Source organism: Dipteris shenzhenensis, chromosome 13, assembly GCF_047967505.1.
Source record: "Dipteris shenzhenensis isolate YYH24624 ecotype China chromosome 13, Dip_SZ_1.0, whole genome shotgun sequence".
NCBI lineage: Eukaryota > Viridiplantae > Streptophyta > Polypodiopsida > Gleicheniales > Dipteridaceae > Dipteris > Dipteris shenzhenensis.
In genome coordinates, this window is record NC_141608.1 from 47,841,519 (window position 1) to 47,861,491 (window position 19,973).

At 43.6% G+C, this 19,973-nt stretch overlaps 1 protein-coding gene across 1 annotated transcript in view; it reads left to right on the forward strand.

The window, feature by feature from the left end:
• Positions 1–4,648: 4,648 nt before the first annotated feature.
• LOC147895509 (uncharacterized) overlaps positions 4,649–19,973 on the forward strand; it is a 29,510-nt gene continuing 14,185 nt past the window's right edge. Inside the window, exons 1-2 of the mRNA XM_087384071.1 lie at positions 4,649–5,306; positions 15,333–15,414. Coding sequence (XP_087240197.1) covers positions 4,987–5,306; positions 15,333–15,414 — 402 coding nt within the window. The 5' untranslated portion in view covers positions 4,649–4,986. The remainder of the gene's footprint in view (positions 5,307–15,332; positions 15,415–19,973) is intronic.

Below are 19,973 nucleotides of genomic sequence, written 5' to 3' on the forward strand. Positions count from 1 at the left end.
ACTAAAATAAGACTCTTGGTCAACTTAGGCACATGTCTCACATGTTTCAAAATAAATGCAGACCCATTTGCAAAAGAAAACTTTATGTCACCTACTCCCACTATGTCACATGCATAGTCATTTCCAAGATGCACACAACCTGTCTTTCCACTGTCATAAGTGGAGAACCATTCCCTATGGGGAGTAACATGGAATGAAGCACCAGAATTCAAAATCCAATCCTGGGAATATGCATCATCTGAAGTGGTAAACAACTCTGCAGATAAACTAGACATGAAGAGAACGTCATTGTCACTATGACGTGTGACTGCATTGATCTTGTTGATCTTCACTTTTCCTTTATCCTCCCTTGGACTCTCTTCCTTTTGATTTGCACCCCAATTTGCATTCTTTTTCTTATTCTTTTGCTCTCTTTTCAACTTGTAGCAATCCTTTTTTATATGCCCCTTCTTGCCACAATGGTAACACTCAATGTTTCATGCCCAGGATTTGCTATGAGACTTCCCTCTTTCTTGGGACTTCCCCCTGAACTGTGATCTGCCACTTTGCACATTTAAGGTTGCATCTTGCTTGTTGCCGTCCATAGACTTCCATCTAATCTCCTCGGCCAACAAGCTACCCACAACATCATCAAATTTCAGTACTCCACCAGGTGCAGAGTTACTGACAGCTGTACGGAAGGTATCCCATGAGGATGGCAATGAACATAAGAGAAATATTGCCTTAGTCTTCGCATCAAAATTCATCTTCTGAGCCTGAAGCTGGTTGAAAATAATATTGAATTCATTCAAGTGAGAAGCAATGGAGACCCTTTCCTTCATCTGCAGCTCAAACAACCTCTTCATGAGGTAAACTTTAATAGAGGCAGTTTTCTTTTCATAAGTGGCACACAGTTTCTTCCACAAATCTTCCGTAGTCTGCTCATTTACTACTGTGAAATAAACTGACTCTGCAAGGTGAAGTCTAATAGTAGATTTTGCTAATGCATCCAACTCATTCCAATCATCCTCAGACATATTTGCAGGCTTAGCTTCAATCCCTGCCAAGGGTTTAATCTGCTTCTTTTGAATAAGCACATCCCTTATTTGTTCTTTCCACAAAGAAAAGTTTGTCCCATCAAACTTTTTAATGCTAAAAAACTCCTTTTCAGACATGGAAGAGGATGCCATGATGCAAATGAAGCAAAAATCCCAAATGCTAGTGCCTATAAGAGAGAATCACACCAAATACCAGGTGCACCCAAATGTGTATGCCACAATAACTTGTGTCAACAAGGTGTCCTCGGCCTCTAAAACTTCATTTGTCATAGAGATGTACAATTATCTATAGCTGGTGTAGACAATCTTATAACAAAGGGAGTAACAGAGTATCGAAGTCGAATCTGCTCTAGACTATGTTGAGAATGCATGAGTGTCTTGATGGCATATCACACAAAGATCTAGCACAATTATGGCTATTTTCTCTCAGGTGCTCTCCACACTGCAACGCTACCCATGTTATTTGCAAGCTAATAATAGTTCTTCTCTGTGGAGATGCTCAACAACTTTTGAATTTTGGTTACTAAAACAATAGAAACCTTGGAAAGATATGGAGTCAGGGATGACATAAGCATCCTAAGAGCCTTGATCACAAAAGTAACAAATTGATGTGCAATTGTCTCAGGATAGTTTAGAGACACCCACCATGAAGTATCGTGGAAGTATCCACCTGAACTGGAAATAATTATGGATAGCGGATCAACATAGACAAATGCTACTAGAGAAGGAGAAGGTGCTCAGTCACAAGCCGAGTGCCTGCATGATTGCATTACACAAAGATGCACACTTTTGCATAGGGTCAGCATGTTGTTATTATTGTAGAAACAACAACAACAACAACCTATAGAAACACCATTTGATCTTCAAGAACATAATGCAGGTTGTTGCAAAAACACCATTTTATATTCAAGAAGATAACATAGATTGTTGTCGAAGATCAAACGTTGTTGCAAAAACACCATTTGATCTTTCAGAAGATAAGCAGGTTCTCACAATGATGATGCATCTTTTCACAACAATCAAGAACTGTCAATCTAAGAATCATTTGTAGGTGTACTTGCTCAATTGTAGTCCATGAACGTTAAGTACAAGGATTTAAAAAACAACTATCTCATCTGATTATAAAAACAATGTCGCTTAGCTACAAATCAAGTCTCTTATGGCATAAGTGAATCAAACAACCAACTGCCTGCTGATAGAGAGTGACATCACATGCACCACTGCCATCCTTAGGGCATTTGAGTGTACACGTGGCAACTCAAGGAGGTGGATCAAGGTTAGAGGCTTGAAGGTGGTATGCAAGGTCAATATGCACTCAAGCTCCCAAACCACCTCCTACTCAAGCTTTACATTCAAGCACATGCTATCACTTCCCACTCAAGTAAAGCTTGAGGGTAGCAAGGCATTTGAGAATACACATGGCAACTCAAGGAGGTGGATAAGGTTAGAGGTTTGAAGGTGTTATGCAAGGTCAACATGCACTCGAGCTCCCCCACCACCTCATGGAATCATTCAAGCTCCACTCCTACTCAATCCTATGTTCAAGCACAACCCAAGCTTTAAATGGACCATCTTGATCTTAACAATGTCATAGTGAAAAAGAAGCAACTCAACAGTTTGAATGCACATGAGGTAACTAGATAGAAAATGATTATAGGTTGGGTGGAGGACATGCAAAATTAGAAGTAGATCATGGAATAGGATCAATTGGTTTGCAATCCACCTTTAAATCTGCTTGTAGGAACAACAACTTCATGTCAAGTTGTCAAAATTAAGCACCCAACACGATCAAAACTAGAACAAAGGAAGCTTCAACATGATCAGAATCATGAAATGTCTTCTTTGAGAAAACAACCTCCTCTACCTTTTGTTTCCACCAACAAAAATTGCCTTTTGCCACACTCAAGAAGGATGATCTTGCACTCAGAGCTGAGTACTTTGCCTCTAAGCAAGAGGCTCAAACATGTAAGAGAACCAAGAATAATCAAAACTGAGCTATGTGAGAACAAGAGAGATAAAGCAAGAGAGATATAAACAAAAGGATTGATCCATTTACTTAGGGGAAGTTGTTACATCATATTGGGACTTTACAGTTGTAACTTCTTTCTTGGGATCGTAGAGGACATGATCAATTACACTTACCGTCTAAGTAAGCATGTGTGTGAGGACTTTAGGTCTTGTTTTTCACTCCGATACTCCCCTATAAGACAAAAAGTCTGAATGAGTAGCAAAGTATGGTTTACAATCACTAGTTTTATGTGTGGAGAGTCGCATGAGTGCTTGCGTGTATTGCCTATCTAGATAGGATCAAACATGGCATGTACCTCAAATTTTTATACAAAATATACATAATTCTTTCATTTTTACGCGGGGAGTAGGACTATCTTGAATTATTTCTTCCAAAACATCACCTTCTGCCTGGAGTTTGGTGAGTAGCTTCTCACGAGCTTGAAAGAGAGTTTATGCCACAAGTAAATATAGAGGTCGATTGTTTTATTGTGATTCGGCCATTGGATGATGAATATGAGAATCACTTTAAGTTGCCCAAGCAAGCATTTCAAAATTTTAGGTTGCCTTGATTTGTACTTTCCATCATTTTTGCCATCGGTCCCAAGCGTTAACATCTGAAAATTGGGTGAGAATCAACTTCAAAGTTGTTTCTCCTCCATGCCAAACAAAACATCTAGCTTCACCTCAAAGGTCAATGCTATTAAATTCGTGCATCACAAATTCCTTTCGTTTCATGTTGGTTGCGATCTTACAAACTGAAAACTCTCGCACCTCGAGCTGGACATTGCGGGAATTCCCTCTTCTCTAGGTCAACCCCACCTTCCCTACATTCATGGATGGTGTCTCAAATCAAGGACATCAGATGGCCACCTACACATCCACATGTCACCATCCTAGTATCCAAACCTTTACCAACAGTTGTTGTGGGTGTGTATGTGCCGATCAAGCCCTAGGGTTATGTAGCTCATGGCTTTATCTTGGTCGCTCTGTATGGGGGCACTGTTGGCACTTTCAATTTCAATACAACACAAAAAATAAATAAAAAATTGAACCTTAAACAACCTACCTAATGTATCTTTCACCTAGGATCATCTACTTTAAACTCCCCCTCCCTCTCCCCCTCTCGCCCCCTTCCCTTCTTGTCCCTTTTGACTTCTATCTCCTCTCCTTCCCCTTTTACCTTTCTCCTCTCCTTTCTTCTCGGACATTAATAAGTTTCTTACAACCTTATGTCATGGGGCCTAGAAACATAAGAAATGTGTTTTTTAAATATTCAATGCAATTGAAATACATCATAATAACATCCTAATGGCCCTCCCTCTATCCAAGTTACCACTAGAGGCTTCAAACCTTAGGATGCTCCCCCTCCTGCTATTTCTTGTCTTTTTCACATCTCCCACCCTCTCTTGTTATGACGTTGGCTGTAAAAAAACTAATTTGCTAAGGAAAAGATACATGAAAAGCTGCTTGCATTTCAGGACACAAACCCCTTAGAAATGGTGCACATATGGTGATATGATTTTTCGTAGCAAAGTATTCGATGTTGGAGGACCTCCATGGTAAATTAAATATATGGCAAAATGCTCCACACCCGCCTCTCTCACCCCCTTCAATTTCATCAACAGCTAGTGTCGAGAGAATCAAAATCATGACCATATGATAGGTTAAACACCATTGAAGGCCGGCAATCTGATTTAATAGTTACTCGGTCGGAAACCTAGACAACCGGCTCTCGGCCTAACGGTCAATTGGGGGTCAATTGCCACTTGTCAGAGTGGAGCACATTCCGTACTCCCATCATTACATCAGCCTTATCATTCCTCTCGCTTTTTACACTGCCTATCAGTGAATTGATAACCATCTTTTGGGTGCAAAGTTCGGCTTGTTATTTATCGTCTGGCTTGATTTCTGTAATTTGAACTGAACGTATGCAATTGCTATGGAAAGCTTTGCTGTACGACATCCAGTTATATTCCATGATGGGGGGCAGAGTGGCACCCATCCGCTTCTGAGATTAAAGAGGTTTCGGGCCGGACTCCCCAAGTTGCTTCATGCGGAAGCATTCCAATCCCAACGTTACACAAGATTTGGCAGGACATTCGGACCAACTGCCAAACAAATCACACCGGTGGTGGTTCACAGTTTTTCGAGCAATCCGACAACTTCAGCAACATCACGCTTTGAAAGGCCACAGCACGGTTTTGACGATGAATATGAAACGGAGAATGTTCTTGTGTTCATCTTTCGGAATTTACTCAGGTTAGTTTTCTCCGTCATTCCATTCTTATTGGAAGAGTGCCATAGTGCCCCTCGTGTAACAAAATCTCGTTAAATAAGGCGTCATAATCCTTACTTGGATTACCTTGTTAAAAAGTTTACACGTGGCTCTTTAACATTCATATATGGTAGCTAAGTTTTCAAATTCGTTTGGTTGGGACTATTCAAAGATATTTTGACTCTTCTCTTGGTAAAACGTGATATTAAAAGAACAACGTGAATAATATTGTAAAGTAAGGGTGGAAGGAATATTCTAGTCGTTTCGTGTCAAAGATCTTGACCAGAGAAAGTTCTATACCAATACCAAGCAGAGGTTAAGAAAACCTGATTCACCATAAGGGCTCTAGAGGCTATGATGGTTGAACGCCAATAAAGCAGCTTTCTCCTCACATGCTCCAAGACTGGAGCAAATTGTAGGGAGGAGCAGATATCCACTCCTACTTGACAACTCAGATATCTTGTGGTAGTGCCTCTCTTCATCCATTTCTCAAGCTCGTTGTCGACGTAAAGTTCTTTGCCATTTTGTGTGGGAAGGTAAAAGCCAGTAGTCCGTTTCTGCAAATGGAAGAAATGTCTCATTGCCTCAGTCACAAACAAATATAGAAAGGGGTAGCCAAGTCTAAAATTGTCCCCTCTAGCACTTTGTGTGAGAACCTAGCTTTGAGTTGATTGATAAAGCGAGAGACTCGAGAGACTCCTAAGATCCATTGCTCACAAAACACCCATCCGACATAGGATTCCCTTTAGAAGCTCTAGTCCACTTTGCCCTATGTTTTCTCAATGAGAAGGCAAGTACAAGAATGGCTAAGGTCTGTGGCTTTCCTTGGCTCATTCAAGTGCTTGCCAAAATGTCTTTTCATTGTCGAAGATGCTCCTGCTTTGTACGAAGCCGGTTTGAGTGTAATAAATGCCCTTCTCAGATACCAGATAAGCTTGACATTGAGGATCTTCACGAGTTGCAAATGTGGCCAAGTGTTTATTGAAGTCATCTTCATCATCCCAGGGTGGGCACTACTGAAGTCATAGACCACTCAATATCAAATAGCACTCCCAATCGACAGAGTCACTTGATGTAGTCCCTGAAGCCCCATTTCTCTTATTTCCCACATGATTGCAAGTCTCTTGCAAGGTTCTTTCAGCTCTATGACCCTTGATTGAGTGTCTCAGTGTATTCCCTCAAGCCCCATTATTGACTAACTGCTGCGAGCTGATCGCGCACCACCTTCATCTTGGTGATGTGCTCCCGTACTAAATCCCCCTCATCCATGCTCCTCATGCCATAGAGCTCTGTCTGGTGGTTCAAAATCCTCACTTCATTCTTGAGCTCATACACGTCCCTCAAAATTGTCCAGGCCTTGAAGGAAGAGCCCGCCGTCTGTTTGTGAGGGAGTATAGCATCCGCTGTGGTGCTCACAATGATAGCCAATGCCTTCGCATCTCGTATTCGCCAGGCTCTCACCAAGATTGGTACAATCATTTGCGTTACAGTCACTGTTGCTAGAGTTGTCGTTGCCTGAGGTATTAACTCTCTATGTGTTGCAATCCTCTAAGACTCTCTCATCACTAAATTGCTCCTGACCTTCATCTTCCATAGTCCCATCCAACTTGGTTCCCAAAATTAGGAATAGTATACCTCTGGGTCATGACAATGAACAGAGAAAATATAAAGCAAGAGTGTTGTGCACCTGTTTGAACTTGAGCCTCCCTCCTTCTCACAAGGGCACAAGCCTTTAGACATCGAGCACTAAATGAAGTTCATTCTTCAGCAAGGTCCTTGCCTTCAAGCTCCACTTCCCGTGAACTTCCGATGAGGGCTCTGATACCATGTTAGAAGTGATCCCGACAGAGGGTATCCTGCAGCGGAAGACTGATAGAGCATCCTAGGAATTCACGTGGAAGTGTTTAACTACAGAATCCAAAACTTCTTTACTTGTGTGTACTCCACAAACATGTATGTGTGCTAGCCAGTAATTACACAATGATCCAAGAGAGATATAGCACCATTAAAAGATATATTTCTGTCCTCAAATGGACACTATACAAAAGACAGGTCTAGAGTCCCACCAAACCATGGTCCTCTGTCCTTAGCAAAAGTTCCCCTACTATCTCCTTGGCACCTCTAGAAACCTGAGTCCGCGTGCTCCTCACTGAGCTTCCGTAGGAGTAGTCTCTGTGTCTCTCCACCTTGTTGTGAGCTTGCTGCCCATATGTCAGCCAAAGTGGTGCCCATGTGGCAGCCACATCGCCCTATGGTCCACCCCCCCTTTGCTCTCCTCATATGGGGGCTTAAAGATGGGGAGCTGACCAACGCTATTCCAACAAGATTGATACTATGGATGAAAGATAGGCTTCAAATATATTGAGTCTCTCCGTACGCCTCCTTTATAGAGGGAGTAGTGGGTTCTAGATTCAAGATATTGAGAATTGCGTCGAAGCTTCCATTCTACAACACAGTGCCAAAACAAGAGCTTTGAAGGCTACAATGACAAGTGATGCCGACCTGCATACAAAGAAATTAAGGGCCTTTCAGGCTTGGGTGTCCAACCAGTCAACGACAACATGATATGGTATTAAGCAAAATAGGGCAAACAGTGCCTAGACAAAGAAGCAGCAGCAGCTAAAAACAAAAAGGGGGTTGCTGAATAGCCTGCTATTCTTTTAGTTTCAAAAGAGAGTTTGATTGAGTATGCATGTGCTTTTAGGAATGTAATTTTTGCATCTTTGTAGGAAGTGGTACATAAGTGTAAGAGGTTCTTTTTTTAATATTATAAATGTTTTAAATAATTCATTCCTTTTGTAAATTCTTTCTTTCAGTCCTGCATGAGAGAGAGAGACACAGAGAGAGAGAGAGAGAGATTTTATTCCTGTTTTTTGATCGATCTTGTTTCTTGATTTGCTTGTTTATTTTTGCTTAGTCACCTTCTTCCTTTCTTCTTCCTTTCTTGTTTTCTTTCTCTTTTGTTTATTCGACGTATTTTAGTAAGCATTGGGTTTGCCCAAGAGACTCCGTGGGTCTTTAGAAACCCAATATAGCGGCTTATGCTTGGTTATTGATGATGACGTAAGTGATGCTTTGCTTGCTAAGTATACCTTCTTTTGTTTTTCAAAAGAATTGTTACCTCTTTTTTCTTCTCTGTCGTTTTCCCTTTTTTTCGTGTAGATTTTTGGACTTTAGAACAACAAAATTTCTAAATTTGTACGATTGGATATATTCTAGTCGTACAAAATTTGTACAAGGGTTGTGCTGAATAGCCTGTTTTTCTTTTAGTTTCAAAAGAGAGTTTGATTGAGTGTACAAGGGGGCCTTTCAGGCTTGGGTGTTTCTTTCAGTCCTGCATGAGAGAGAGAGAGAGAGAGAGAGAGAGAGAGAGAGAGAGAGAGAGAGAGATTTTATTCTTGTTTTTTGATCGATTTCGTTTCTTGATTTGCTTGTTTATTTTTGCTTGGTCACCTTCCTCCTTTCTTCTTTATTTCTTGTTTTCTCTCTCTTTTGTTTTCGACGTATTTAGTAAGCATTGGGTCTGCCCAAGAGACTCTGCGGGTCTTTAGAAACCCAATATAGCTGCTTATGCTTGGGCACTGATGACGACATAAGCGATGCTTTGCTTGCTAAATATGCCTTCCTTGTGTTTTTCAAAAAAATTGTTACCTCTTTTTTCTTCTCTTCCGTTTTCTTTTTTTCTGTGTAGATTTTTTGACTTTGGAACAACAAAATTTCTAAATTTGTACGATTGGATATATTCTAGTCGCACAAAGGTATATATGTATATTTAATGACGATTTGCCGAGCTTTGAAGAAGAGCCTAGAAGGGGCTTCCATCTCCAAAAGACGTAGCAGCATAGCCTTCAATGATGATCTGCAAGAGCTCTGAAGAAGAGCCTAGAAGGGGATTTCATCTCCGTTGACATGCACAAGGAAGAAAATCAAGAACAGAGCATCAGTGGCAAAACGTGCTGCAAACATATCAGAAGCTGATGGAAATATGGGTCATTTCTAACATGGTATTAGAGCCCAAGTAGGAGGCTCACAGGTGTGGGAGCTTGAAGGCAGGGACCTTGTTGAAGGACGACCCTGATTCAGACGCTCTTGGGAATCGACTTCCACAACTGGAGGATTGTGCCCTTGCGAGAAGGAGGGTGACTCAGGTTTAGTCAGGTGCGTTTAAAGTTCGCGGTACAGGTTATTTGGAGATGTACTTTTGTTGCAGACCTTGCCAAAGGAAGGACGGGTTGAAACAGACTGTGCGGAAGCGGAACCAGACCTGGTGGAGCAGGAGCCACTGGATGAAAAGCCAGGAAAAGATTTTGACATCGAAAATTTCCAGAGGACTACGACCAAGGAGTTACTGGAGCATCTTCATCGACGTGTTGGCATTGGGCATGGATGTGTCGGTGAGAGGGGGTGTGTAATAGAGGGTTACTTTTTACTTAGGCTAAAAGTTAGTAGAAAGGCCTTTATTGGCTTGTAAGTGTTTTCTTCTTTTTTTAAGGGATACCATAAGTTGCCACGTGGCATCCTAGGAGGTAATCCCATAAACAATACTGCTTTGCACTACCTTGGGCCATACCTATATAAGGGCTCTAGTTGTACTTGGCAAGACATTCATGACTTGTACTTCATTACTGAAATAGAAATTACAGCAAGAGTTCAATACTCAGCTGAATTCCAAAAAGGATTGACTTCCTCCTGTCCTTGTGCAGCCCCTCACAAGTATCTATTGTAGGTCCAGCCCATGACCTTCCACTCCTACCTTTTTCCTAAAACATAAGGTACTTCACTACTCTAACTTTCCTCCATATTCTACCAATTTTAGGAAAGTTTACTGTCAGTTAGGAGCAGTCCTGTTGCATTGGTATCATAGCACTTTTCGTGGGAATTTGTGGGAAATTCTTTGTCCAATCACTTTGAAATTTGGAGCATCTACTCTTGAGCCTAGGGCCTACCTCTCTGCAAAAATTCAGCACCTATCTTGGTATGTCCTGATTTCTCTCAACCTTTTATAATAATTGAGGCTGATGCTAGTGGAAGGGGCATTGGAGCTGTCCTAAAGCAGAGTCATGGAGTTATTGCCTTTGAAAGTCGGAAATTGGATGACAAAGACTCAAGTTTCCACATTTATGACCAAGAGATGTTGGCAATACTTCATGCAATCAAAAAGTGGCACCACTACATTTATGGCAGCCATTTCAATTGAGGTCAAGACTGATCATAAGACTCTTAGATATTTTCTATCTCAGTCTTCTCTATCACCCAAGCAAAGGAGATGGCTATCCATTGTGCAAAACTATGACTTTGACATAGATTACAAGATGGGCAAAGAAAATATTGTGGCAGATTCTCTTTCCAGGATATGGGCTTGTACTTTATCATCTATTACTGAGGTTTATGAAGATTGGATCCATGGCATTCAAGAAGAGTATCTCAATGATCCTCAAGCAGCTGCTATGTTCCAAGACTTGCAAGATCTTGACTGTCAGCAATATCCCAATTTCAAGTTGCACAATGGGCTCTTGTGGTATAATGATAGAATATTTCTTACTGAAAATTCCTCCTATAAGCTGCTAATCTTGCAGGAATTTCACTCATCTCCTATTGCTGGGCATATAGGCCTCAACAAGACGTATGATAAGGTAAAACATAGTTTTGACTGGAAGGGGCTTTGGAAGGATGTTCTTGCTTATGTTCAAAGCTGTAAACCCTGTCAACAAAACAGGGAGTTGAATTTGAGGCCAGCTGGTCTACTACAACCTCTACCTATACCTCAAGGTAAATGGACACATATCAGCATGGACTATATTACAGGTCTACTAGTGACCTCTAAGGGTTGGAACAGTATCTTTGTGGTTGTTGATAGACTTACTAAAGCTGCCCACTTTATTCCTATTAAGACCCAATTTACAGCTTCCAAGGTGGCTAAGCAATTCATGGAGAATGTGTTTAAATTACATGGACTTCCTCAGGAGATTTTGAGTGATCGTGATGCTAAGTTCATGGGGCATTTTTGGCAAGAGCTTTTCAGTTCCATGGGAACACTTCTTACCCCAAGTACAGCAGATCACCCTCAAACTGATGGGCAAACAGAGAGGGTTAACCGCTGGTTGGAAGAGTATCTAAGGCATTTTTGCTTTGAGACCCAAGCATCGTGGGATCAATGGTTGCATCTAGCTGAATTTTGTTATAATACCACCAAGCATACTTCAATTGGTATGAGCCCTTTTGAAGCCATGTTTGGCTGTAAAGCTCATGTCCCATCAACCATTATTGATCAAGCATCGACAAGCCAACAAGCCAAGGATGATTTGGCTCACATGACTGCTCTATTACAGCAATGTGAAGATAATATGGTAAGGGCCCAAGCAAGGATGAAGGATTATGCTGATGAGCATAGGAGAGATCTTCATTTTGAAGAAGGGAATTATGTATTTCTCAGATTACATAAGTCTAGGCGTGCTTCTTTGAAAGGTAATACCAATATTAAACTTGCTCATAGGTATTATGGACCTTACAAGGTTTTGAGGAAAGTTGGGGAAGTGGCTTATGAGTTGGAGCTCCCACCATCCTCTAGAATACACAAAGTATTCCATGTATCACTGCTCAAGAAGTATTTGGGGCCTAGGGAGCAAGTTATGGAAGAGCTACCTCCTATGGATGAAGAGGGCCGAATTGAGTATATACGTGAGAAGATCCTTGGATTTAGAGATCATGTGTTGAGGAACAAGTCCTACATGGAATATCTTATCAAATGGAGAGGTCTACCTAATGAGGAGTCTTCTTGGCAGCCATCTACAATTGTGGAGCAGTACCCTCAATTGCTTAGCTGAATTCTATGGCCAAAATTGAGTCTTTATGAGCAGATTTGATTTTCTCTTGCTATATAGCATACATGGACATGCTGCAGCCAGCATTCACTTTTCTTTCTCAGATCAGCATGTCTCTCACTGGATTATATGATCAGATCTGTTATATTGGACAGCATAGCTCTTCCACCCAATTGCTTGATTTCTTGGGAATATTATATGATATATTTACAGATCAGCATGCCTACAGGGAGGTATTTGACTGAGAAACTTCATTGTTCAGTTGATATGACCAGAATTGAGCTGTTCAGGTTTACAAGGAGCATTGGATGTCCAGGTTACAGCCTTTTCAAATTTGAGGACAAATTTCTATTTGAGGAGGGAGGATTGTAACAGAGGGTTACTTTTTACTTAGGCTAAAAGTTAGTAGAAAGGCCTTTATTGGCTTGTAAGTGTTTTCTTCTTTTTTTAGGGGATACCATAAGTTGCCACGTGGCATCCTAGGAGGTAATCCCATAAGCAATACTGCTTTGTACTACCCTGGGCCATACCTATATAAGGGCTCTAGTTGTACTTGGCAAGACATTCATGACTTGTACTTCATTACTGAAATAGAAATTACAGCAAGAGTTCAATACTCAGCTGAATTCTAAAAAGGATTGACTTCCTTCTGTCCTTGTGCAGCCCTCACAAGTCTCTGTTGTAGGTCCAGCCCATGACCTTCCACTCCTACCTTTTTCCTAAAACATAAGGTACTTCACTACTCTAACTTTCTGCATATTCTACCAATTTTAGGGAAGTTTACTGTCAGTTAGGAGCAGTCCTGTTGCAGGGTGTTGGAATGGTCACCTCCCCATCTGTAAGTCCCCATATGAGGAGAGCGTGGTGGAGGGAGACCTAGGGCAGAAGATGCCTAGACAGATCCTTGGAGGCACGATGACATCAGCAGGGTGCGCCGACCTGTATGGTTGCAGTACGGCTGCATGGCGGGGGTCTATGGGCAGGTATGAAGCTTGCAAGAGCGTCTCCAGCAGCAACAAAAGGGCAGCCTAGCAGCAGCCCAAAAGGGCCTGGCTAGGGCCCTTATATAGGGTCTGAAGAAAAGCCCCAACCAGGTCGGTTTTACAGAACGGGGGGGGGGGCAGACTGGTTGGCCCAAACAGACCAGCTAGTCTGCCCATTTAGGGCTGGCTGGTCGGTTGGTTCAAGGGGGCCTTGAGCCCTATAAAAGGAGAGGCCCTGGGCCTCATTTCATATCCAACTATCCAGCAAGAAAAGGAGCAGACAGAAGCCACTCCCTTGGGCCTCACACTGGGGGTGAAGGAGAGTGGAAGGTGTGCTGCAGACTGAGTTCCCTAGAGGCTGGACCTTGGCTGTCTTCTAGGGCAGCAAGGTGTTGTGATCATCATATCATTTGGAGCAGCAGAGCCTCAGCAGACTGGAGCAGCAGATCAGCACCTATAGGGCCTACATCCAGGAGGTGTATAGGAGGCTGAAGAGCTGCAGACAAGCTGAGTTAGGGCTGCGCACCTAGGCTGACATCCAGGGCAGCAAGGTGTAGAGATCAAGGCACGGTGACCAAGTCTACAGAAGCTCGACAAGGAGCACGCGGGCTCGAGTCTAGAGATAGCCAGCAGATAGGAGAAGTACCTTGTGGTAAGATCAGAGGACCACACCATTGGTGGGACTCTTGATCTATCTCTTTTGTATTGTGTCCATAGCTTTGGACAAAGATATATTATTTTGGTGGTTTCTCTATCTGGCTGGTTTATTGTCTATTGATGAGTCTGCACTTCCATTTTATGCACATAAGTTAAGAAGTTTGAGATTCCACACACCCACACCACACTGTGTGAGCTCTTGGGCATTACTATCAGTCTTCTACTGTGCGTACCCTTTGTTGGGTCATTTCTAACAATCTCCATAACCAGTCGCTGCTAAAGCGGTCCTGAACAAAACTCCTGAAGAGGAGCCTACAAGTGTAAAGCCTAAATTGATTACCTAAGGATATGTGGCTGTGCTTGCATCCCTGATGCCAACAGAATGAAACTTGATAATAAATCATTGAGAGGGATATTTGTTGCCTATAGTAACGATCACAAGGCTCTCCTGAAGCATGCAAGATCGTCGCAAGAAGCTATGCTATTTTTTATGAAGAAGGTATAATATACTCCACAACAATATTCAGTCCTATCACTGAGCAAGTGGTATTGAAAGAGGATGAACCATCTACTGCTGAAGCCTTCATCAAGTATTGTTAAGATGAAGCTGAGTCAAGGACCTTGCCTAGATGGCTTTATGAAACCATCAGAGGGTCAGGTTATAGATGACCCCCTTGACATGTGAGAATAGACTCAGAAGATCTACTAGGATATGAAAGGGGAACTGATAGGCTCAATGTAAGTCATACTAAGTGATGAAAGTAAAGAAAAGGGGTAAAGCAAGGTTGGTTGCAAAGGGGTATGCCTAGAAGGAGCACATAGATTATGACGAAACCTTTGCACCAATTGCCAAGCATAATACTATCAGATCGATTGTAGCCCTTGCCACTTACTATGGCTGGCCTCTTTCTCAAATGGATGTTAAACCCATCAGTTGTATTTTTCATTCTAGCCAGTGTTGGCATTTTCCATTGCAGCAATTCATTTGTTCTGTATGCATCTATTCCTGCTGCATGTATGTGGACCGCATTGTAATCTAGAAGGCCTCCACCTGTTTTCTTTCAGGAAAAGTCATTTATTAATTGCGAATCATCTATATTGTGGAGAATTGTTAATTTGTAAACTTGCATTCCTGATGAAAGGGTCATTCCTAATTACCCACATTGTCCTGTCCTCGCTTCCATGTCTGTATGTGCACATCATTACTAAAGAAGTTAACATCTGTGTCCATCCTTATAAGAGTTTGGTTCGATTTTATTCGAGATGGCTTGAATGCAATTTGTCCCTCTATCATGCAGAAAGGGCTTCTGTATGCCATAGGTGTGCTGCATTCACAATTTTTGGTAACACAAGTGAACTAGGAAAGCTGGACTAGAAAGGGTTCTCCCTTGTCATTGTAAACAATTTCCAAGTTCTAAGATTTTATCTAACGACTTATTGATGTTTGAAAAAGAACATGCTAAGGGGTGTTGGAGTGAATTATAAGAGTTGGGTGTATTGAGGATTTGTGTAGATGGTAACATAAAGCGAAGCTTTTATATTGATGCAGTGATTTGCGGAATGGTTTGTTGTTCCTATTGAAGCAGCCCAGTGAGTTGAAATACCTGGAATTCCCTTCTCTTCAGAGTGCGGTAAAATTTTAACCTTCTGCACTTTTCAAAATAATTTAGGATGATGGAAATGTTGATTAGTAATTAAATTCATCTTCTATGTGGCTTTGGAAGGCTTTGTATTGTGTATATTACATTCTAACTAGTTTTCAGAACATTTTAACTAGAATGTATTATGTACATTCTAACTAGTTTTCATAACATTCTTGAAAGCGGAATTCGGTTCTTCTGGCTTTGACATCAGTCTGCAAATTACATGTATTGACATAGTCTGTTTATATGGTGCGAAAAAACCATGGCAAGTATCTTGTTATCACAAAAATTATGCCCAGCTTATTCGACAGACCTTCTTCTGATAAACTAGGCATATAAATATTGAGTGTAGCCCTCAGCCTTTGCTTTTTCCCTCGTCTCTTGCCTTACCTTACTCCTTTTTCCCTTCCACCTCTTCGTTAGCACTGCCCTGCCTTCTTACACTTTTGAGAAAATGTGTCCCTTCAATTATATCTGGCCACGTTTGCTCCTTTCTATTCCAAGTGATCTCTCTCTCTCTCTCTCTCTCTCTCTCTATTCTATGTGTCTGCCCAGTCTACTATGAGATCCGAGGACGATATCACTGCCTCTTTCAGGAGGGACATGGCTTTGGTCCACTCACATGGCTGATACATTTTCACGATCAAGTCCGTGTTGGGCTCTACCTACTTGAGATGCGTCGACGGAGAGACACACTAATGCGACAGGCCAGAGAGCAGCATGGACTGATGCCACAGGTCACCGTTGATAGATCACAGACTTTTGTGACACACTTCTATGCATCTGAGTCAGCTGCCGGTGTGGTTGAGGGAGAGGAGCTTGATGAGATGAGAGCATCATGGATCAGCAGTAGGAGTGTTCACTGCGATGCGACCAAATGAGGGACACACTCTCCCCGTGCGACATGGAGAGAGACCAGATCACACACGATCGAGGTCCGGTCTATCTCAGCCCTTCTCAGAGGCAACCGCCAGAGACGAGGCATCACCCTTGACATAGCCCACCGGATCCAGAGATCGAGGAGACCACGCCCTCCCCCACGTCGCGAGACAGCTCGATAGACACAGATACGAGAGCTTCTCACATCTCATCAAAGTGTCACTAGGTTACCTGGATATGTGGAACCTGAGCATGTACTAGGAGTGCTAGCCCTGACACTCTTCTGTTACGTTGCTACTCTATATTTTGCTCACTAGTTTAGCATTTTAGCACTTTAGCTTTAGCTTTCAGTTTTCAGTTTTCCTCAGTGGCTTGTATGAGGTACCTTTTGGATTTGCACTTTGTCTCATAGGCCCGCGAGGCCTCTTGCAGACGTTAATACATCTTTCTTTATTTTCTTTTTCTCCCTCTTTCTTCTGTCTCTCCTCCCTCTTTCCTCTCCCCCTTCCCAAATCAACTCTTCTCTCTCTCTCTCTCTCTCTCTCTCTCTCTAAGGGTAGTGCTCACGAGTACTTGTACTCGCTTGTTGTTGTTACTTTTTTTCCTTTGTTGTCTTCTTTCCTCACTTTTGGTCATAAATGTTTGTAGTTATGAAGAATTCAAGAGTACCACAAGAAGTCGTTGCCATGACTAGAGGACTCCCATGGCAGCTCTCTGCCCAACCTTATTGGCCTAAGCATCTTCTAGTTGAGAGCAAGTGGTGAGAGAGGCCCGAGGGAGAGGGGGTGTATGGAGGGGCAAACGCTCTTGGGGCTATCCGGTAATTTTGATTTTTTGGTATTGATAAGGGGCATGCTGATCTAACATGCCTTATATAAGGGCATGGGCCAATGTTGACAAAATGCATTGTAAATAGAAGCCACGGTCTTGGAGGGCATAAGAAATGTAATGTACATCATCCTCTTTGCTGATCCTACATTCGGCTCATGCTGCATGCTCAACCCTCCTTTCTCCCTCCTGAGTTTCTCTCACTCTTGGTCCTTCTGTTTGGCTCCATCCATCAAATAGTGCCTCCACCTTTTTTCGAGGCCAAACCCTTATGGCAAGTATTTGTGAGCAGTGTGTGCCAATAGACATGTTGCATACCTTTCCTGCGCTGGATGGCACAGATGTTTCTTGATCAAGGCATTCAAAATGCAAGGTGGAGAATGCTCAAGCCACCATAAGAGCCAATCATAGAGTGGGTGAGAGCAAGGAGAGATTGCTAACTGCTCGAGATAAACTGAAGGTGCAAGAGAAAAGAGAGTAATCTGGAGCGAGGGGGGGGGGGAGCAAGGAGGCAAGTATGCTATGGTGAGAGCGGAGAGTGAGTTGAAGGGAAGTAGTTTCCCCACCACCCCCAAGATATTTGGGGAAGACATCGGTTAGCTGCACCCTGCTCCCGAGCTGCTCCTCCTCCTCCCTCGCCATAGCCTTCTCCTCCTCCCGCCATCTCCCCCGCCTCCAGCTCCCCCGCCTCCAGCTCCTCCTTAGCCTCCTCCCATCTCCTCCTCAGCCCCGCGCCTCCATCTCCACTGCCTCCCGCTATCTCTTTCTCCCGCTACCTTCTTTGCCTGGCTCCTCCTCCTGCCTGCTCCTACTGCCTCCTCCTCCTCCTTCCGACTTCTTCTCCTCCCGCCTCCATCTCCCCTACCTCCTCCTCCTCTGCGTCCATCTCCCCCCTCTGTCCATCTCTCCTCCCCCGGCCTTCCCCTCCCATTCCCTGCTCCGCACCCCCCCCCCCTCTTCGATTCCCGCTTCGCCCCTGGTCCCATTCGTCCTCCTCTACCGTCCCCGTCCTTCTCTGCTTGCTTTCTTTTGGAGTTTTTCATTTTCCCTTTTTCTGCCCCTCCTCTTCCTTCACGCAGTTTCAGGTTAATTGTTTAGGCCATGGAGAAAGAAACCTTGGTTGTGACACTTGTCTGGTCAGAAGGGCTTAATGGCAGCTCTCCTCAGGACAAGCAACAGGTTAAGAAAGCAGTTTAGTCCCTCACAGACAAAGGAGTAGTGGGTCGGATAGTAGGGCTCACACCTTCCAAGAGTCAGATAAGAGATTGGTTATTGGTGAGTTTAGCGCTAGAGGGGGCCATATTTAGGAGGTCACCTTCTATGGACAAGGATTCTTTCTTCCCCAGCTTTGCTCACCCGACACCACCCTGGCATTGGTGGAGCAGAGCCCCATCTACCTTGGCCCGCACCTTGTTTACCTTTTTCCTTGGTACCACGGCTTCACAGTAGAGGACATGGAGTTGACTCATCATGTGCCTCGCTTTTCGGTGACGATCCGCTCCCCAGGGCTTCCCAAGGAGTACAGGTCGAGTTCTCGAGTCTTGAGGTGTCAAGTCTACCAAGTCAGTGCCTTTGATGCAGAGAGTGGGGACATTTGGATAGGGACTGTCCTCGAGGTTAGCGACAATCCTTTCCCTAGCAGGATCACTAGTGGGCATCACAGGTGGATAGGTCGAGCCTCCCTCGCAGGCATCAACAAGTCTCAGACCCCCCCGCAGGCTAGACAGAGTCAGTAGCGGGAGCCCCAGGAGACCAAGAACTAGCAGCCCATCAAGTTGTAGCAGCAGTTGGAGGAGTCGTCCCAAACCCCTTGGGTGACACCCTCAGAGGGAGAGTGGACCAAGGTGGTTAAGATAAAGCCTAGCAAGTGGGCCCCAAAGCGCAGTAGACAGCACGCTCGATTGACACATCCCAGCACTCCTGAAACCTCTGATCTGCAAACAAACACACACAACGTGAGAAACTGAGCAGGCTGCTCACCACCCAACCATGACATCTACGGGATGTGATCCCGAATCAGGAGATGTCCCCTCCGAGCCACGAGTTGAGCTACTGGCACGATTTCCCAATCAGATCCAAACCAGCCTGGTGTCCCATACCACCAGGTGGTGCTGTGAAGCTTGGGATCTGCTATTGGGCCTTGGGCTACGCTAACATGCAGGCGCGCGTCCGCGACTCAATCCAGGATCAGACCTAGCACCTGGGAACGAAACTTGCTCCCATCGGCTCCCTGAGAACTGAACCCCTGGGCCCCTTTTATAGACTCGGGCCCCAAGCGCCAAAAATAGCGAAGACCTCTAATTGGTTCGTACCCTTGCCACTCAACCCGAGAATCAAGCCTGCCTAGCTCTAAGCCTCCTCAGGCTACTTGAGCTAGTCTTGTGTACCCAGTACACGTCAGATACCAATCCGTGCACATGACATACAATCCATGGAAATACTTTCCCATTTATTTCCTGGAATCTGTAATGGCTGTAATAGACCCGCGCTTCTAAGGCGTTCTGCCTTAGTAACCTGACAAACCCGGCAACCTACTACATAGTTCTCAATAAATGCACGCATCTTAGGCCAATAAAAGGTATGCTTCACAAGAGACAGAGTCCGATGTATACCCGGATGTCCAGCACTAGGAGCATCATGACACTCCCAGAGAATCTTGGATCTAAGTTCCAGAACATCTGGCACACAAATCTTTCCATTCCGGAACAGCAAGCCGTTCCTAATCATCCACTGACCTCCCGCTGCCTGTACCGTAGGTGGCACAATCCATGAGTCCTGGTCAACCATGGAGCTCCCATCCTGGACTCTCTGCCAATAAGAACTGAAATGACTATCAGTTG